Consider the following 22,324-nt stretch of genomic DNA (forward strand, 5'->3'; position numbering starts at 1 on the left):
ACACCTTGCTCTTGTACTTCCTGCTTCTAGAACTGTGGACCGGTACATTTCTGGTGTTTCAGCCACTGGGTTTGTGGTACTTTTTAACAGCTGACCTAGCAGACCAATACACGCCGTGTGCCCAGAGTTTATACAGGGTGGTGCACTGGGAGCTTACTCTAGCAAACCAGGAGTGAAACTGCCTTTCTTGCTTTAGAATAAGGTCATGCTTTTTCTATGCCTCTAGTTTTCTTTATCTGTAAACTAGGGATAATAATAATAATAATATCTACCTCGTAGAACTATAAGGAAAATTAAATCAGCTGCTACATGTAAAGCCCTCAGAGAGCAGCACATGGAATATGTATGTTCTCAGTAGTTATTAGCTGTTCTTGTCCTTCACTCACTGAAATACATGCCAGGCTCCATCACAGGCGCTCTAGGCACATCACCAAACAAAACAGACATGAATGTTTACCTTTCTGAAGTTTACACTGTAGTGAGAGAACGGAGACAATAAAACAAATAAGCAAACTGTGTAGGATATTGGCCAGCAATACGCTCCATGGAGAGAAATGACGTGGAGAATGCGGACGGGGCGGGCTGCGGCTGCGTGTGGCAATTTGTAGCTGGGTGGTCCAGAAAGGCCTCACTGAGGGAGGTGTGGCAGTGAGCCATGTTGATACCTGGAAAAGGGCGTTCCAGGCGGAGGGACAGGAAGTGCCCTGAAGGAGGAGGCTGTCAGGAATACTCCAAGGGCAAGAAAGCCAGGATGTCTGGAGCGGAGTGAGGCAGAAAGCAGCAGGAGATGAGGTCAGAGACCTACCAGGGGACCAGCGTGTGTGGGTCCTTGAAGGGCTTCGGCTTTTACCCTGAGTGACATGGCAAGTCATTGGTGGCTTCTTTGAACACAGGGTTGGCATGATCTGACGTATATTTTTATAGGATCACCCCCGCCACTGGGTGAGAGTAGATATGACAGTGGTGGGGCTGACTGAGAGCGAAGGACAGAAACAGGGAGACCAGTTAGGAGGCGATTTCTGAAGTTCAGTCTAGAGATCACTAATTAGGCTCTAACCAGGTGTGCTCTGCGGAGGAGGTCAAACATCGTTAGGCTACAGATATTTTGACAGAAGAGGTGGCAGATTTTTCTGATGGATGATATGTGATGTTTGAAAGGAAGAGAAGAGTTAAGAATGACTCTGAGGTGTGGAACCTGAGCAACTGGAAGTACGTTTCCATGAACTACATTGGGCAAGACTTTCGGAATATTGGATTAGGAAAGGAAAGAACGCAGTTGTAATTTTTGCTATTCCCTTCCCCTGATTATCGTGCCATTATTATTGTTCTAATGAGAGGTAGCTTCACCAGTCCTTTCCTCTTTATTCTTAGTCCCATCTCCTATCAGACTTCCTTTTTGTCCTAGCAGGTAATAAGCCACAGCACAGTCCACCCTCCTATTCGGTCAGCACGTTACATCCAGCTGTCCTTTTTCCTGCTGTAGTGAATACCTAGCCTGACCGTTTTGCCTGGGAACATAACCTTGACCCGACTTGCCTGGTCCTACAGTCACGCCTTCCTTCACAATCCTCCCAGCACTCTTTCTAAAAGGATACACCTGCTTCTTCTTTTGGAAATTTCACTTTTCTTTGCTTTTTCTCATTTTAGTCATTTTTCTTCCACTTACTCCACTTTCTGTGATCCTCCCATGAATTCTTTCCCACTAGCACTGTCTGCTCTCCTTCCTGTCAATTCTCCAGGGACTCCTCAACACCACAGTAAACCTCCCTACAAATCTTCCTAGCTCATCCCTTTCCTCTGACCCGCAGTTAAAACCCTTTTCTGTAAAAGAGTCATTTGATGTCTCTGGGTCTTGAAAAATAAAGGAATACACTGGATTACAAATAAGAAACACACAGTTTGTTTTTATGGATTTCAGACAAAATTAATAACACTGGATTTTGGGTTTTTTAATCCTGTACACAGAAGTCATCTTTAATGCTTTTTTATCCAGCAAAATTTCCAGGTGATTTTGAAAGACATTGGATATCCCATTCATTGAAGACAAGAGAGGTTATTCCAACACATTCTTTAATAGCCCTAAAATTATTTTGCCTATCAGAGCAAAAATTTTAAAAATCCATCCAAAAAGTTTTTCCTGTAGTGTAAATTATGTAACTGGACTCCTTCGACATTAAGGAAATTCACACACACACACACACACACACACACACACACACACATAATAAATTAGAAATATTCCACTTTTAAGATTAAATTTTACACAACACATTATGACTATAAACAGGTTACTTTAATACAATAGTTCTCTCTAGTTATTCTTAGCAAGGGAGCTGGACTCCATATCATTCAATCCTGGTTTATAAATTTAACTTTGTAAAACTGTAAGAGAAATGTGTCTTGTCTAGCTTTCACTGCCCAAATCAAATGTCGTCTCCCTGAGTCCCACAGTTATAAGACATCTTTCCCTCCTCTGAACCCCACTGGGGCCCATCTTGCACCTTCTTATCCCCCGTACTTCCTAAATCAGAATCTCCCATATCTATCAATAAACATTTATGGAAGAAGGAGCAGAAAATTAAATAAGCATCATAGCTTAATAGGAAAAGTATGGGCTTTGAGTCAGACAAACCTAGCTTTGTATCTCATTTCATTTATTTACTCACCATGTGCTCCTGGAAAGTTGATTTAACCTCTCTGAGCCTTAGTTTCCTCGTCTATATAGTGGAGATAATGAAACATCCCTCACAGGGTTCTGCGAAGATTAAATTGGATAAGATTGTAAAGCACCTAGTGTATAAGAGGCACCCAACAAAAGTTACTTCCTCTCCCCCTAGTCTAGCGTGTCTTTCACAGCTCCATCCTGCGTTATACTTGACTGAACACAGGGCTGTGTCTAGGCTACGAGCTTCTTGCAGGCCAGGTCTTGTTCACCTTTGTGTTTCCTGTAGCGTCTAGGGGACGGTAGGGAGTTGCGCATTCTGGAGGCACAGTAACCGTGGATTGTATTAAACTGAGCGTGGAGTCGGGCTTGTTCCCAAGCTGTGGAACAATTATCTATGGTTTGGGGCTTTTCTGGTAATATAGCTCCTCTTCTGAGCTATGGCACAGACCACTTTGGCCTGGAGACAGCCCACCACATTTTAAGACAGGTTGTACAAAATATAACTACTTTTCTAAATTCTTTGGCGACTGACCAGAACAATGTTCCATTTCCCACTATAGAAACTGCTGCAGAAACATCAACCTTACTTTGAGACAGAGAAACTGAATACACTACAGTTTGCTGACAAAACAACAAACACTGAGTCCAACTCCAGCTAGTCCCCAGCTGGCCCTGAGACCTATGATCACAGAGCCTCGGTGAGAACAAAGACATTATAACTGCCTGTGGGTGTCACACAGGGCTGTGGGGAGGTAAAGGGGGTGCAGCCTTGGGACAGGCTTTAACAACCGTGGAGCAGGACGCAAAAACAAGGTCTAGAAAGCCATCGATTTGGGTCATGTTTAGTCCATATTTCCTTTTTTGGCAACTGGCTAGCTCTCATTTTATAATTTTGGCAGAACGTGTGTGTGTATGTGGTGTGTGGTGCGTGGTGTGTGTACGCACAAGTGATGGATTCTACACAACTCCTATCTTTTCTTCTGTATGTCACATTACAAGGCAGCAAGAAAGTGCAGCAGTGAATTCATAACACAACAGATGCAGCGTCTGTAACGCTAAGGGCTAGTCCGCTTGCAGGAAGCAGGAACGGCACACATTCTCTTTCTGTCTGACGCTAGAACAACACGGCACAGCCCACCTGCTGGTGGCTTTTGCTCACGGGTCAGTCATGGCTTCCTTTGCAAAATATTTCAGAGATGATACAGCTCAACCAACGATAACTGAAAGTCAGCCCCAGACTAAAGAAGGCAGGCTGGGGGAGAAGCCAGCAGCCAGTCTTTTCAGGCGAAATCTTGGTTTCTAGGTCATTGTAGTTAGCATCATCACCCCAGCTTTCTAAGGAAACCGGGAGGGAGCCCTACACACTGCATATGGAAGATCGAACCTTCCCAAATTTCTGAAAAAAGTCTTGTTCAGCCCGGGCCAAGGCGTCTTCGTCAATGTACACAGCCGGCCTTCTGGCCATGAGGAAGTACTGCACCTTCCTCACGTTCCAGCCCATCACGTACTGCAGCCAGCCGCAGACGGCCGCCGTGGACCGGCCCACCCCGGCGTTGCAGTGCACGTACACGGTGTGTCCGTTCTCGAGCAGCGCGTGCAGGAGGCACACCGCCTGGGGCAGCATCTGCACTCGGCCTGGGAGTGAGAAAACACAGTACAGACACGTGAATAAGGAAACCCCCGAATCGCCGCTAATACTAACGCCTCCAGCGCCCCGTGAGATCACAGCGCCACGGCGCGAGAGGCGGGGGCATTCGAGCCCAATTCGTTCCTTTTATTTCGAAGGAAAAAGTGAGACAATATCAAAAGCTGCTAATAGTAAAGTGGAAGGAGCCCTGCACAGGCAGTGGGTCGGCTCTGCACTGTCATTTGATCTGGCTGCTCCTTTGAGTGACTCCTGTGACGGTGCCAATTTCCCTTCAAAGAAAAGTTCACCATTTCTTATCCTCAGAAGAACGGATATTTCCATCTATCAGAATGGTTTGTATAAGATCCGGCAGAGGTTCAGACGGTTTCAAAGAGAACCTGACAGGTCCTGTCACCTGAATTTCCTATGATCCAAAAGGATTTTCCAGGTAAATGGAAAACAGAATTAGTCCATATTGATTAAAGAAGTCAGTCTTATTCATTCAACATATGCTCATTTTCCTTTGTCCAAAGGAATGGCTACCTTATTAAGTAATACACATGGGTGGGATAATCAATGGTTCATTTATTCCCTCATGATGCAGTGTGTATTAAAACTGATTCAGTTCCTCCTTTATTGGGCAGTTATGATTATAGTTATTGCAGTTCCATGACTACTATTGGGTCGTCAGGAAAGTCATGAGGCATTTTTGCATTGAAAAACATAGAAAAATACGTCATGACTTTCCCGACGACCCAATATTTCGATTATTAGATGATTCAAATGTCTTCTCATCACACTGAGAGAGGATATGCATGCTCTGCTGGGGCCTGGTGACAAGCCCCCCTCTTTAATCCTAGTGGAAGAGATCCCCCTAAAATCATCAACTCCTAGATACCAGGAGTTTCTGAGAAAAGATATAATATTTAGTGGCTTTGGGGAAGGGAGGTAGATGGTCAGTGTAAATTACTTAAAGAAGGGATGAGAGAGGGAAACTGCACAGGGCCCTGGATTAAAACTATGTCCACTCCGTCCTCAACCACACAGAGATACAGTGGCCCTGGAAGGACCCTCCGAGGGCCAGAGCCTTCACACTGCCAGCCCACTGGAGGACTAGAGAGCTGGGAAAAGCCCCCGCCCTCAAACGATTTCACTGCAGGTCTTCACGGAGGCCCAGAGTTCTCCCAGGAGAACTGGGGGTGGCTCATGTGAGATCAGTCTTGCCTCATCAGATGTTCTTACAAGGCCAGTGCCCTGGCGGGTCCAGCACCACACAGCGCGGTGAGGCGCCAGCACCTTAGAAGGACAGATGGTCCCGGAGACCTCATGGTGGTTTAGGGCCCTCTCAGTTACGCTCCATCCAGGGGGTCTGTCTTAGCGTCAGACTCACCCCCTGAGAGACGGAAGCGCCAGAATGATATTCTCCTGTTGCTACTGGTGCTCAGTCAGTCCCTCCTACTACAGGATCTAAAGCCTCAGGCCCCACACAGCAGTTCACAGATGGTTTTCACTGGGCTTCCTCTAGGCAGGGCACACTGCAGTGTCCTGAGGCTGCATCTCTCCCTAGGGCCTGAGGGCATCTGATGGACACACACCAGCTCCTCTGTGTCGCTGGATTCCAAACTGAGGCATAAACTATAACAGATTTACACCTCTGTGCTGGTTTCAGGGTGCTCTGAGGTGGGCCTGCCACACAGTTCTTCGCGGCACTCTCCTAGAGGGCGTAAAACATCACTGGAGATGTAACAAGGTACGGAACATCATACGAGAGAGATGTCTCACTGTGTCCCTAGCAGAGTACTGTGTACCATGTTTCCCTGATAATAAGACCTAACTGGAAAATAAGCCCTAGCATGATTTTTCAGGATGTTCGTAATATAAGCCCTACCCCAAACATAAGCCCCAGTTAAGATCGTCAGCCAGACATGACTATTTGAATAAATGTAGATTTTTGTACATGAATAAATGAATAAATGTACATTGTTTGAGCAAAAATTAATATAAGACCTGGTCTTATTTTCAGAGAAACATGGTAGTTGATCCACTGTGTGAATTGGGGGATCAAGGGAGGCAAAACCTCCAAGGTGACAGCTACCTCTCCAGCTACCACGTACACTGCCAGGAAATAAATCGAAATATTTCTAATGTGTTTTTATCAAATGCCAAATGTCCGAGCAGACCACAGCGGCCACTTGCGGTAGGAGCTGCTGCAGTCAGAGTCGCACCCCGGTGCTCAGCCTCCACGATCCCAGCGCAGCTGGCCTGCCCAAGCCGGGCTCACAGGGCCCTGCGGGGTCCCTTCCCCGAGGAAGGTCTGCATCACATGGCCCAGAGGACACAACACCTCCCCGTTTCCTTCTGATCTGTAAAAGAGGCTTCAACAGGCATGCACGCAGTTTAGAAGCTGACATGCCATGTGTGTTCGTTTGAGGTTCTGTGGCCTCAGACACGTAATCCTGGGAGGTAAATGTCAGCGGCCATCCACAGGCCCCAGAAGGCTCCCAGTTGAAACACAGTTTCCACATGCTGGTGGCCTTCTCTGAGAACCACTCAGCCATCCCACTTAAGAACTGTCAGACAGATATTTAACTAACATGAAGAATGGACAAATAATCCAAAGGGGCACCAGAGCAGCAGCGGGTCCAGTATGCCCAGCCGTCTCAGCCTGGCCTCAGCGGGGGCCCTCGTTTACTTTGATCTCTAGGGACTGCAAATCACCCTGCACTGATGACAGCTCACGTCTGCTGAGCCCTTCCCACCTGCCAGGTGCTATTCTAAGCACTGCGCATTCAGTAGTTCCTTCACAACCACTTCTTAGCAGCTCTGAGATTGCTACTATTATTATTATCCTGTTCTATTTGAGAAAACTGAGGCACACAGATTTTCCCAAGGCTAATTCCCCAATGGCCATTCATACCCAGCCGGCCAGGCTCCAGAGCTTCTGGTCTTAACCTCTGCACCACTGTCCTTCCCTAACCTGCCTGGAAGGTGGCACTTGCTGGCTCCAGGCTGTCAATCTGAGTTATCAGTCAGCTCCTGCATCCCACTCATGCTTTGCTTTCACCCCCGTGTGAGAGTGACATCTGGCTCGGGGTTCAGCACCTCTGCCTCTTCCCTAGAGGTGCCGTGTGTGCCTAACCTGCCCAAGTCCCTCTGCTTGAAAACCCAAGCTCGGGAGCCTGAGATGTGACCCACCAGCAATAAGACGAGGCTCCCCAGGGTCAAGGCTCACACAATAAAGTCACTGTCAACCAGAGCCCCTAATTGTTATGTTTCACATATTTAGGCTTCATATAGAATTTAACAAAAAGTTTACATTCTTAAAAAAAAGTAATACCTCAAGGCAAGACAGAAATGCAGATTTATTATTTTTTTTTATGTAAAATAGTTCAAATTTTAAATGTTGGCAACTAAGTTGAAAATTGAAAATCCTGTGCAGGTCCAACAAAACACTCCACTGTCTGCGACTCTTATTTTGGATTTAAAGCAGGCCTTGGCACTCAAAACACATTCATTAAGCACATGAATTAAAACCAAACCCAATAATATTGATTTGATCTGAGTCACAACTGGACCCCTCTAACCTAACTTCTGGTCCCACGTTCTCCAAGCTAATGCAACTCTGCAATAAAGCTTCTTTATAATCATTTTAAATGATTAAATGAAAGCATGAAATGAACAAGCAAAGCTGGTGAAGGAGGACAAGGGTATGATGGGGTGCCCTGAGGCATCAGGGCCTGAAATAAGTGGCGGAGGGAAGGCCCTGAGGATATCTAAGGTTCACCTAGGCTGACCCTGAAAGAAAGCATTCCTGGCACAACTTTCAGCCTTGCCGACACGTGCACACATACGCACGTGTCTTTCCCCTCTTAATCCAGGGCAGGTTTATGGAGGAATATATTATTATTTTATTATTTTACTTGAGCGTATCTTCTTTTCCACCTTTGCAATGTAATATAGATAAGGTTCATATTATCTATAACATCCTTTGGTAAAAATTTAAGGACTTGGAACTAATCATATAGTCCCAACTTTGTGATTCTCGAAGCCCTTTCATATCCATCATCTTATTCTGTTGTTATAACCCTGTAAGGCAGGAATTATTATCCCTATTCGCCAAATGCAGGAGCTAGCCTGCCCAGTATCACACAGCCAGCCACGCAGTGGTGACAAGGCTCAGACCCAGGAGCGATGTCTCCAAGGTCAGGGTCTCTGCCTCACGGCAGAGCTGGATTCACTGTGTTGAATCAGAAAAAATAACTCAGACTGTGGCAGCCAACGGGTAGCTGAGGACTCGACAGCATATTAACTGCTTGATCGGCCAGGAGAGACCATTTGTTACCCAAGCACTGTCCTGACAGAGGACAGAACACAACCGAGTACTTCCCATGTACAGGAAAACTGAATCTTAACAGATGTGGCATTTTTCAGGTAACGGCTAGATTTGGGAGCTTTTCGTTTCTCAGGTGAAAGATACAAACCAAAATTTCAGAAAAAAAAAGAAAACACCTAACCCACCCCTCTGCATATGACAAAATGTACAAGATAAGGATCGATGGCACAATTGATCGTAACAGGTCTGTGACAACCAAGGGTGACAGTCAGTCCTAACAAACTGTCTTCTTTCTCAGGCTTTATCTGACAGCACTATGCTGCAGCTCAAGACAAATCCTATGGATTTTTCTCTGGCGTTCTAAAAATATTCAGCAGAATTAATCTATATCTTCACTGTGCTAATATTATGAGCCGCATAGATTGATCTATTGGTCAAAAATTCCTCAGCAACTCCGGGATGGTCGTTAACTCTTTGATTACTCCCCAGGTTATGCTGAGCCAAAGAAACCCTTTATTTAGTCTTGGAGTTTGGCCTTTTTCATGTAGTTGCTTTCATTTTGCTATCATTTTGTGTTGCCAAACCACCTCAGTGTGGAAGACGCTCCACTGTTGTGACTAGTACCGGGTGACCCTGTAACCCCCCAAAAAGGTCTTAATACAACTACAGTGGGTCTTTGGGGATAGTTTTCCCTCAGGCTTCTACGTACCCCCAAACTATCAAGCAAATTGCTGATTAGTGAGCAGGGCCTTCAGTAGTCAGTGCATGGGGAGCAATGGAAGGCACACCCACTTATTTCAACTTCTCTGCACTTTGTTTCACATCATTCTCCAGTGGGAATACAAAGCTACAAAACTAGAATCAGGAAAGCCAACATCCAAACAGCCTCTGGAAGCTATAGACACACTATCCTAACAATTTTCTCTGTTTTGGAACCAGAGACACAAGCTGGACAGGACAAATAAATCTAGATTCATCCAGTGCTCTTCTGTGCAAACAAGAGTTTTTTCTTTCTTTCTTTCTTTCTTGAAAAAAGACAGCTCTTGTGATAAAATCAAGCTCCTTTGGATCAGCGTTACCAGGAGGAGTAACCAAACTGTACTCTCCTTAAGGAGCAAAAATTATACCTCATCTCTAGTGACGGTTCAGACACAGACCCACAAAGGGGTCCAGCCCGGCCAACTGGAGCACGTGAGGCCAAGGGCCAGGCAACCTGTGATTCTCCAGGCCTTCTTGTTTCCATTGGACTATTGACGTCGGGGAGACAAGCTACCTCCTCGGAAACTCATGACTTTGCCTAAATCCCGCTGGTGATGCACATGGCGGATTGAAAGTGTGCTGGCCTGTAGACTGTGCCTGAACAGTCCATGGGAGCGTGTGTGGAGTCTGGAGCAGTGTTCCAAGTGTGACTGCCGGCGATGAAATCCAGCCTATGTCTCTGTTATGTACCTTGTCCAGGGTACTTAACATTTTTGTACCTCGGTCTCTCCGTCTGCAAGATGGAGATAACTATAATAATCTGCCCAGATTCTTGTCGAGAGAATTAAATGAATTAACACATGCAATTTCTTAGAATAGTGTTTGATACACAATGTACTTTTGGAGGAAGAAGGTTGATAATAGAACACTTCCTTTTTAGGCATCACCTTCTTCCTTCTTTCCCCGCAAAAGAAATGGCAGTTTGGCCAGCCTCCCTCCAGCCTGTGCAATTTCCATAGCTCTCTGCTGCCCCCTGCTGACATCTAATTGATACTATTAGTGTAACTTGGTTCTTTGGGATTCAGATTATCTCCATTCCTTTCCTGCAAGAACCCTGTACTACAGCCAGGCTGAAACATATTGTAGGTCATTCCTCTAAAATCCCATGCCTCTGTGCCTCAGCCTGTGCCGTGTGTTGCACCTGGCATGCCTTTTGTCCCTCCACACTGACCTGTCGTGCCCACCTCAAATGCCACGACACTCAGGTCGCCTCCACAGAACGTACTCCTGCACAACATGACCCTCCTAGGGCACGTGACTCATTCTTTTCTGTACTGTAGTTAGTTTTGAACTTGTCTTACTGCCTCTTACCATTAGATCAAAACTATGCCTTACCTGTCTGTGTTTCCCTGGCAGCACCCAAGTCACACCATAATCCTCTCTTCACAAAAACACGCTCAGCCAGTACTTGTGCAATAAACGCCGCCTCACTGTTACGTTATCTTTCTCATCATCTCTCACGTTAACATTGCAGGAACCTCCTAACTGGCATCTCCAGACCCCACTCTGGGCCCACCCCAATCCATTCTCTATGCTGCAATCAAAGTGCACTTTTAGAGCCGGGGTGGGGGTGGGTGGGTGAGGGTAGGGAATGGCTATCTGGGTAATTCCCAGCCTCCTGCTCTTTCAACTGCTTCTCACCGCTTTAGGATAAAGTCTAAAATCCTTATTGTGGCCCAAATTCTATGAGACTTGCTTCCTTTCTTCTCTCTGGCCTGCAGTCACGCTGGCCTACTCCCAGCTCCTACAACCCTCTGAGCTCTGCTGCAATGGGGGTTCTTCTCAAGCTGCTCCCTCTTTCTGGGAGCCTCTTTCGGATCTCACTCCCAACCCCATCTCTCTTCAGATCTTAATTCAAACGTTACTTCCCAAGAACACCTTTCCTGATCCCCCGGCCCCCTTTCCTGCGTCTCATTTGCCTGTGCATGCTCCCATAGCAATATCTATGTTATGAGTCAGAAAAAGAGCTATTTCTTAATCCTCAGGCATCTGGACACTGGAATCCAATTTGCTCCCTTGCAGTTTTTACAGGTAATGCATAGTCCGGAGATTATCTTCAAACAGACCAGAACTCAGGAAGCGATGTCAGCCCTCAGACCTGCCTGACTGACTCCCCTTTTCCTATATAAGAAAAAGCTAACCTAAAGTAAGGTGCAGTTAGTTGTCCACGCCAGACTGCCCCTGGCAGCCACTCTACCAGCACCTTTCTTCTTAAATAAACCTTCTAACTTCTATCCTTTAGAGTCTGTGAATTCTTTTACATTCTGCAAACGACCAGGGGTTAATTCTACGCCAGTACACTATGTATCTTTCTAACAACAAAGAGCTCATCACAGTTTCAAAGCTCTATTTGTAGTCATTTGATTAGTGCTTGTCTCTCCTATAGGACTATAAACCTGCCTTTCTTCCGGGCTGTATTCCCAGCCACCAGCATAACGCCACATGCACAGCACATACACAATAAATACATGTTTAATGAATAAACAAATCAAATGACATATGCTAAAAAGAATTTTAGACAAGGTATCAAAAGATATATATTAAATATATTAAACCTAAACCCTTATCTTTATTCTATTTTTATCATTCACTGTTAGGTCATTCAATTAGACAGAAAGGTAGACAGATAGGTATGTAGTAGGTAGGTAGGTAGATAGATGGATAGATAGATAGATCAGATAGGCAGATAGCAAGGACTCCTTGGAAACACATTCCACAAGGGGCCAGAACTGTTCTTCTGACGCTTACCTTCGGTGCTCATATCTGGTGTCGGCATCCAGATGTAGACCAAGCCTTCTTCCTTGTACAGCTTAATCATAGTGTCTGAAGTCATGGGCTCTGGATAGCGGTTACAGCCTGAGGAATTCTGCACAATATCCCATTCGGTCTGGAAATTCATTACAGCTGTAATCCCCAATTCGTGCTTCAGTTTGATGGTTACGTGTTCCACTTGGCGAGGACAGCTACCCAGCCAGATATTTGGTAGAATTCTAATGAGAACATATGAAGTCAACCCTTACTATTGTTATAATTCGAGATCAGAGGAGCTGCATGCAACACGTATTATTAAAATTCAACTAAATTTTAAATCTGGCAGAGGAACAGCAATATAAAAAATATGAGAATCACCATTATTACTAAAAGAAGGAAAATACTGGTGGTGGTGTTTTAGGGGAAGCAAATAATTCAATTAACTAGAATGCCACGAAATAGGCATTATTAGCAAACCAAATCTAGCAATATATAAAAATAAGCTGACCAAGTTATACTTATTCCATGAATATATATGTGGTTCGACATTAGGAAATGCATCAACATAAATATTAGCAAATTAAAGGCAAAGCTTCTTTGGTTATATTAATAAATTCTGGAAAACATTTGCTAAAATTCAGCAATCATTCCTGTTTAAAACGCTATATAAAAATTTCAAATTGTATGAGACCTTTTAAACATGCTGAATACCAGAAACTAACAAACAGTCTTTTAAATAAAATCAAAGTAAAGATTATTTCCATTAGTACCCAATACTGTTCTATGTTTCATCTAATGCTACAAGGTAAGTAGAAGGAAATATAACCACCTATAAAAAAGAGAAAGCATTATAAATATTTTTTTCAAGTATGATTCTATATAAATATCCTAATTCAGGGGCCAAATCTTGACAGCCACTCCCTAAGAGATTCAACTACAAAACTATGCAAAGTATTAAAAATATTAAGATTAAGATATCTGCGTGAGGGAAAATATAGAAAAATCAGTTTTTCTCTGTACTAGCAATAGCCAGGTAGAAATGAAGTGGGATTGGGGGGGAGGGGGAGGGAATCTTATCAAAAAACAATAACAAAATTTTTAAAAATCTAGGAATACATTTACCAGAAAGAACTATGTAATTTTATTGGAGGACATTAAAACGACAACAAATAGAAAGACACATTGTGATATTGTGCTTTATAATGTGACATATATACAGAGGGTACCAAAAAATAGTATACATATTTTAAGAAAGGAAAAACTGTATCAAAATTATAATACTCAATATACACCGTAACAAAAGATGAATCACGTATACATTTTTTTGGCACCCCCAGTATTTGGTCTTGGGGTTCTGACACAGAGCCCAAAACCCTTGGAATTTCCCAAGCGATAAGAGACTTAAAGGTGTCTTTTGTTATGTTAATGTGTGACCTTTGGAGCCATACCTAAGGATGTACCATGTTGCCAGGAGGCTCAACCAAGTGATTAGAGGGTTGGAACTTTCAGTCCCACCCAAACCTCCTGGAAGGGAGAGTGGATGGAGGTTGAATCAATCCCCAAAGGCCAACGATTTAATCACTCATATCTATGTAAAGAAACCGCCATTAAAACCTGAAAGGTTGGGGTCAAGCTTCTGGGCTGGTGAACACATGGCACTTAGGGACAGTAGTGTGCTTGGAGAGGGCATGGAAGCTCTGTGCCCCTTCCCCATGCCTTGCCCTATGTGTCTCTTCCATCTGAGTGTTCCTGAGTTACATCCATTTATAATAAACTGGTGATCTAGTAAGTAAATGCTTCTCTGACTTCTGCAAATTGCTCTAAAAAATTAATCGAACTCAAGGAAGGATGGGGTCATGAGAACCTCTGATTTATAGGCAGCAGGTCAGACTTTCAGGTAAGAATCTGGACTTGTAACTGGCATCTGAAGTGGAACGGGTGGGGGTGAGAGTGGGCAGCTTTGTAGGACTGAGCCCTTAACCTGTGGAATCTGTTGCTATCCCCAGGTAGATATGGTCAGAATTGAGTTGAATTATAGGACACCATGGTGGTGCCTGGAGAATTGTTTGGATGTGTGGGGAAACCCCCTTTCCCTCACACAGTGGAACTGGGTCCCAGAACCCAAAAGACATACCATGCTTTTAAATTGGAAGATTTAAAAGTACAAAATGTGACTATCATAAAATGTAAATATTTTCCAAATTAATATATAAATGTAATGCATATTGTTATAACCTATTGTATACAGTTTACATTGCCTTGCTCACCAATTATTTCACATGTGTACATTCCCTCCAGAACTAATGGGTACTTTATTTCAAACTTGACTTAATCATGCCACCTAGAACTTGACTAGGTTCATTACAGGACATTCAGACAGTAGTTGTCTGAATGACAATGGTAGATACCACAGGTGCTAGCCAGTGCTCCCAGGTATCCCCTTTGAAGCACAGAGGACTAAGTTTCTTCCTTACCTCCATGTTGGACATGGCCATGTGACTTGCTTTTGTCAATAAAACGTGAGCTGAGGTGACATGTGTCACTTCCAGAGGGACATATTTAAGACCTTATGCATGATTCTCAACTTTCTCTCTCTCTCTCTCTCTCTCTCCCTGTTGCAATGATCATGAAAACACACATGGATGCTAAGCTGCTAGAATACTGAAATAACCTGAAATGTTAAGCTACTTCAGGGAGGATAGCTGCCTCCAAGAGCTAATGGCTTATTGTGTTAAGCCAATTCTGACATTCCTTGTTACTACAGCATAACCTAACTTGTTCTGACTAATAACAAAGCCTAAATAATTAATTGCTTAAAGCCTCCAATATGCAGGAAAGAAACCGAGCAGAGGGACTACACTCTTATTTAGTTACTTTCATTTTGAGTTTACACCAGTCATTCTCAACTGGGAATGATTTTGCTTCCCAAAGGATATTTGGCAACGATTACGGAGACATTTTTTATTGTCACACTGGGTGGTGCTACTGGCACCTAGTAGCTTGAGACCAGGATGTCGCCAAGCATACTACAACGCACAGGACAGCTCCCACAACAGAGAATTATCTATTCCCAAATGTCAGTAATGCTGAGGTTAGGAAGCCTTGATTTAGTAGGATGAAAGTGGAACCGAACTCCTTACTACTTGTAGGGAGAAAGGGCAAGTGGAGCATGAGTAAGACCAACACATCTGACACCGAGTTTGTGGCTCATCGGTTATGTTATTCTGATAATATTACATGTCGTATTTTAAAATATGTATGTATGTATGTATCAATTTATATATGTATGTATATATGTATGTATGTGGGAGAGATCTATAAAATGAAGCAAAATCCTAATATTAGATAGTTGAACAGCATAACATTTTTTTAGTGTGAAACAACGGAAAAGGCAATCAACACAAGCCAGAAAAAAATGAGTTCAAATGCCAATCCTAGCACAATATTTTTAAAAACACTTGGTAATAACCATCTGACATTAAGCCAACTTATTTATCATCTCTGAGCCTTTGGTGTGTTCATCTTTAAAATGGGTCTAAAAACAATTCACAGGAATTTTGTAAGGAGTAAACAAAATTAAATAAGGTATTGGAATAGGACTGACACTAGTGAATGCCTAATAAAATGCAAGTGCAGTTGCTGTCTAGTTATTACAATTTATTTACTTTAGTAATTTATTTTGTATTGCAATGACTATTCAGATAACTTTCCATTGCTCTATGTATCCTTCATTTAAATGCAAAAGAGTATGAACTATTCAACTGATTTTTTTTTATATAAAACCACCTTGTTTTTTTCCTTTTGCTGTCGTTGTCATTATTGATGTTAACATAAGAAGCCAGCTGACTAATCCTCAAGTGTGGGTATTACCCATCCTCAATGGAAATATCTTACAAGATCAAGCATTGTCTTTCTAAAGCTTGAATCCTACTTACCCTCCAGGAGAGGATAAACCAATTTTTTATTGTTGCTTGTGTTCTAAGTCTAATGGGTTGTTAGGTATTTCCCGGTGGGTTATGAAGGACTATTATGGAGAAGTAACGTGAACACAATTTAAAATAAAGAGAAAGGGGCTGGCCCGAGTGGCTCAGTTGGTTAAGAGCTCGCTCAAGAGGTTGAGCTCTGAGCAACAGTGGTTCAAGTCCCAGCCTGAGCTGAGCAGCCACTGAGCTGCCAACAGGTGGCAGGATGGCTCAGCTAAAAAATAATAATAAAAAAAAATAAATAAATAAATAAATAAAATAAAGAGAAAAATCAGAAACCCAGGAAAGACTTAATGGTGCTGTCAAGAGGGGCAGAGGATCCAAAGGCCTTTTCCCTTTAATTCCTGACCCCAAAGAACTCCCGGATACCCCATTTGGCCCAGTGCACTGAAAGAAAGACCATCAACAGGGACACTTTTAGAGTGCCCAAGAGCTGCTATCTTTGCAGGAGTGGAAACTTCAGACCCACTGGGTCACCGCCCCTTGCCTCTGGCTACTGAGTGAGTAGGAGCCTATCTCTATGTAGGTGTTCCATCCTTCCTTCCATTATCACTTAAAAATTCCTCCTCCAATAACCTGCTGGATGCCTAGGAGGTTGTAGTGTTGGGTTGCCATACCTAAACTTTGGGGTTTAACTAAGCATACTACAGTGCCCCAAGTTGGAAAAGAGGAGACTGGACACCTCAGCTACGTAACTAAGCAATATAGCATTTTGAACAACATGGATTTGTATTGGCAAAATCTTGAAGCGGACAGGTAAAATATTAAAATGAATATTCATGACAGGCACACTAAATCCCAAATGTTACTCAGCGCTCATTTGAATATTGTACTCTTTGAGTGGGTAGCAATTACTATTTAGCTAGTAATAAATGCCAAAATAATGTGTCTAGCATGTAAGATTTGCATAAAGACCAAAGAATAGTTGATAGCAATATATGCAAAGTGTAAATCGGGACATTTGAGCCTACAGAATAAGAAATCAGAATCCCAAACCAAAGTCAGTATATAAAATCACATTTTGTTGCTAAAAAAGATGTTATTCTATCATGTTATTCTATTCTTCTCATTCAGCCCTGGTCTTCGAATATATTTAAACTAACTGGGAACCTCAGGAAATTCAGAAAAAGTCAAAGACAAACAGGCCCAAAATTGGTACCTTAACATATATATTTCCCATATCAATTTTCTAGTGGAAATAAGCCCTTGAAATATACACCCACACATTCTCACACACATATAAACACCAGTCTCTGTACCAGGTTATTTCTAACTTTTTTGATAACATAATTAATTATTCCTCTAGAAATACCAGAAGTCAGAGTCTATATTTAAAAAATGAATTTAAAACAATTCCTGATTCTTTAAGCAAGATATACTGAACCTAGGAGATAGATAACTAAAGACAAATTCTGAAAACATGCAGTGTATTGAAGGATAGAGAATTAAAGTTATAAAGTAAATTTATTGACCCATTACTTACATAGGATATGGAGACAAAACAGTGGGCTTGTTAGAAACACACAAATCAATGGATTCTGATTAATCAGACAGTAAAGTGCCCTTTATATGCATCCCATTTCAGTTTGTTGTCTCTAATAGTAGGTGAGCTATTTCTAGTTATATGATACATTAGAAGCAATAAGATGCATGATGTATTTTCCAAATAGTAATTAAACTTTTACTTATCCATTCAAAAGAGAATAATTTGGCACCATTAAAAATCAATTTTTATTCATCTTAGTTTTAGTCTTGTTTTGATGTTGATGATACTTTAAACAATTTTAAAAATCAGAATTTTTTTTTAAGATTTTATTGGGGAATTGGGGGAGGGGAACAGCATTGGGGAATCAGGGAAGGTGAACAGACAAGTTGCTGTCCCTTTGTTCTTCAGTCTAGTTGTGGAAGACATCACTTCACTGGCCCATGTTCGTATTATCATTGCGCTCTTCCCGGGTGAGGCAGTCGCTCACCGGCCATTGGACAGCCGCTCACAGCGGCTCTTGGCAGCTCACACCAGCTGCCAGCTGCTCACGCTGGCTGCCAGCCACTCACAGTAGCTCATGGCAGCCCACTGCAGCAGGGGCTGCAGCTTATGCCATCGCCAGTGACTCACGGCAGCCCAGCTCCAGGTAGAGCTGTTGTTCACCATCTTAGCTGTAGAGAGCAGTGTCACTGGTCTCCATGTGGGATCCGAACTGGGGCCCAGCTACTCAGAGCTGGCATCTCAAGCCAACTCTTAACCAACGTGCCACTTGGCCGGTCCAGGATTTTTTTTTTTTTAACTGAGCTATCCTGCCACCTTTTGGCAGCTCAGCGGCAGCTCAGCTCGAGCTGGGCATCAAACTGCTGTTGCTCAGAGCTCAAACTCTTGAGCGAGCTCTTAACCAACTGAGCCACTCAGCCAGCCTAGGATTTTTTTTAAAAGGTGAAAAGAAACTTGCTGAAATATAAGATTTAGGGATTGAAAATCTTTTGTAAAGGCAGTTTTAATAAAAGGCATATAGAATTTCAAAGATATAATAATGGAATAAAAATATAGCTTATAAGTTACACTGTAAAACTTCCAGACAATTGTTTGTGAATAAATCATTGTCAATCGTGAGTTATATCAGAGCTGGCTGGCAGCTCCGCTATAGATTACTTGGAAAGGTCAAACAGAAACCACTGTACCAAGTGGTACTGACCCGCAGCCCACCAGAACAGAAGTCCCCAAACCTGGTTTTGCATTCAAGTCCCATGTGGTGCTTTTATAAAAACTTCCATTACCAGGATCTACCTCACAGATACTCATAAAGTGGATCTGGAGTGAGGCCTAAGATTTTGTGGATTATTTTTCCTTAGAAATTAACCAGATTATGTATATTACATATGCAGCCAGATTCCAGAACCACTAGCCTAGCAGATCCCCAAAAACATGTAGGGAAGCTTAGTATATAGATCACAATACGTTTTAATAGCAGTAAAAAATATGGAAATAAGAGGACGTGGACTTGCTCAGTTCTACATAGGTATGCGTAAAATTAAGTCCTTACCTTTCTCCCAAAATAGTTTCAAGACTGCAAATGATTCCTAGACAGAGAGGAAACTATCTGTTATGAAGGAGTTGTTTTGAGAATGTGTGCCCATGTGTTTAATACCTAGTTTCTTCTAAAGTCAAAACTAAATCTACTTCTGAGTCATGACAAATGTTTAATATAGTTACATCCACTAAGAAGGTACTCCTGTAGAAACAAAAGTTGACTAACCTGGGTTTTGACTATTGCCACTAAAATTCACCAAGTTTGGAATTAAAATAAAACCCATCCTAGGAATATTACACGTCAGCTAAAGACCTGGGGAAAGAAATGCATGGCTGATGTTTCTGGAACCTTACTTTCTTGGGCTACAAATCAAAATCACTTTCATTCATATGAGTGAATCTGGATTTGTGGTTCCCCATAATCACATCACAATGCTACACCACTTGCTCCACCTATCAGGCCGGGGCCAGTGGTGCCATGGCTACTGAAGCTTATGCATCAGAGCCATCTTGCCGTGTCTCAGCTGTCAATCAATGGACAATAATGACTACACTACTCACTGGCAATAATGACTACATCAGGCAGAATGTGCATCCACACACTTCGTAAAAAACACCACAGGGTATTGGCAGGAGGAGGCATGGAAAAGACAAGCAATATCTGGAAATGAGACCATTATGTGGAGGTTCCATCACTAACGGCCATGAGCAATGACAGAATAACTTTTTCCTGAAGGGAAAAATTAGCATTATTTTTTGTCCATAGGAAAAACAATTAGGAAAACACAGGAATGATGACATTGTATAAACACAGGCTTTCGCTCGTTGCTTATCACACCAAGAGACCACAACTATTGAAATGCAGTGCCCTCTTCTTAGCCATACAAACATGGCGCCATTTCAAAGATGGAGAAAATGGATTTTGCTGAGGTTCTTCACAAAATCCAGCTAAGAATTTAGGAGCAAAAAATGATTAGCACATTTCCTAAGGTGGATAATTGTCTGCATTTACCTTATTTAATATTTTATGGCAATTCAATGTGAAATTTAAAAGTGAGCTGGCTTTTAAATAATGGGTAAAGAAAAAAGTCTATCAGTCTTATAATTTAGATCTCATTAGTGAGAAAGCAAGAGAAACATTCAAATCAACCTCCAGGAAAGCTCCAAGCTTCGTGAGCACATACAGCTCCCTCTGCAGAAAATCTGTTCTCTGGTGGCAAGTTTTAAGTTATTAATGCCAAACTTCTAACCCAAAAGGGTTATTCCACAGACTCCAGCTAAGGCTGAATAACTGCTCAAAGGCAAATTCCAATTTGGAGAGTGATACAAATTAACTTCTTTACTGAAAAGTAGCTTTATTACAGTTTGCTCATGGGTCGGAGACTATCTTGTATATAGAGCACTTGTTAATTTCATAAATGCAGTTCGTTTCTTTTAATTTTTTTGGATGTGCTATGTAGTTTCTAACCATGTGAACCAAACATTTTTTACATATATTCTTTTGTTTTCAATGCTATAAAATGCCATGTAATTAATTATGGGTTATATTGTGTTTCCCCAAAATTTCTGTGTGGGAGTCCTAACCCCCAGCACCTCAGAATGGGACCTTATTCCTGGAGAGGGTCTTTACAGAGGTAATCAAGTTAAAATGAAGCCATTGGGTAGGCTCTAATCCAATATGACTGGTGTCCTTATACAACGGGGACATTTGGACAGAGACATGCACAGAGAGAAGACAGTGTGAAAATAAAGGAAGAAGTCAGCCACCTACAAGGCCAGGAACGAGGCCTGGAACAGATCCTTGCCTCACAGCCCTCAGAATGATCAACCCTGAAGATACCTTGATCTCAGACTTTAAGCCTCCAGAACAGTGAGACAATCAATATGTTTCTGTCATGTTTAAGCCACCCACCCAGTTTGTGGAGCCGTGTTATGGCAGCCCCAGGGGATGAATGCAGGATCTAAACACTCCGACCTAAAATATATACATTCAATCATATAGACTCTTCAAATATTCATGCATCAGGTGAACTTGAAGGAAAGCATTTTAATAGATATTTTTCACCTTTCAACCTAACGTCTAGAATTCTACAAATACACCCAACATTTGATTGTGGTGCACAAATTGTCCTCTTATACACAATACCACCCACACTCCTTCCTATGCTCCTGTCTTTCAATCCATCACCTGAGCACTTCCAACATGGCAGAAGAGGTTATCAGGCCCCTGCGGACCCTCTGGCTTCCTTCCTGACCTAATAACTCAGGTCTAAAGCTCTGCGATGTCTAGTTTTGATAAATACAGTAGTCTTGGGCCCCTTTGCTTGGCTTTCAGAGAATGGGCCTCAATGGAGAATCACCTGAAATTTATAACAGCACAGTGTCTCAGACTCATAACATAAGAGGCCTAATGTTAACCATGCAGGGAGGCTCGCTATTTTTAAAAATTCTACTAATCACAAAAAAACTTTAAAATTTCTTTAGCCCTCTTCTTTGATTTCCCATCTGCAGGAAGCCAAATGGCTGTTTACATACTGACCTTCCTTGGTTCTGGAACATCCCTCCTTTCTTCTTGTTTCTAGTGCTCTCTGGCCTCTTGATGGGAACCTAAAATTCCCTTTTGTTTTATACTTTAAAGTATGCAGTTTGAGATTTTACATACGGATGCTGAAAATCGGGAAAAATACACACTAGGACTTGAAATTGATGGGATATCAAGGAATTTAAATGGCTAAAAACTCTGATGCATTAAGCAGTGTTGCATTCAGGGGCGTCAGACATTAGATAAGGTTCCAGAAAGCCCAACAATAAACATCTCCTCTCCCTTAGGAGATGTGAATAGTGAGGATGTCAGGGACAAAGAGATGCATAACTTTAAGTATTGTAATATTGCGCCCTACAAATTCCCTGGGAAGTCTTGCTTGTCTCATTCAGCCTGGAGTCAGGGCACATACAGTGTATTTTATGATGTCCAAAGAGAAGTCATGACAGTCAATAAACCCTCCTAAGGATGTGCAAATCAAAGACTTTCCTTTATGTTATCACAGATCCTGAGGGTCCATAGATATAGGAGACTAGGCCAGGCTCAGTGATACTCGGCCTGGTTATGTTATTTCTAACTAGGAAAGGTTTTCCATAAACAGTTGGATACGTGTTCCAATACAATTCACAAGGAGGATTAAGT

General features: G+C 42.5%; 1 protein-coding gene across 1 annotated transcript in view; it reads right to left on the reverse strand.

Moving 5' to 3' along the window:
• Window positions 1-351: 351 nt before the first annotated feature.
• EPM2A (EPM2A glucan phosphatase, laforin) overlaps window positions 352-22,324 on the reverse strand; it is a 74,184-nt gene continuing 52,211 nt past the window's right edge. The window contains exons 3-4 of the mRNA XM_019632318.1: window positions 12,133-12,374; window positions 352-4,300 (exon numbers count right to left, since the gene is read on the reverse strand). Of these exons, the coding sequence (XP_019487863.1) occupies window positions 4,023-4,300; window positions 12,133-12,374 (520 nt within the window). The 3' untranslated portion in view covers window positions 352-4,022. The remainder of the gene's footprint in view (window positions 4,301-12,132; window positions 12,375-22,324) is intronic.

The sequence above is a fragment of the Hipposideros armiger genome, unplaced genomic scaffold, assembly GCF_001890085.2.
Source record: "Hipposideros armiger isolate ML-2016 unplaced genomic scaffold, ASM189008v1 scaffold_1119, whole genome shotgun sequence".
In the NCBI taxonomy this organism is placed as follows: Eukaryota; Metazoa; Chordata; class Mammalia; order Chiroptera; family Hipposideridae; genus Hipposideros; species Hipposideros armiger.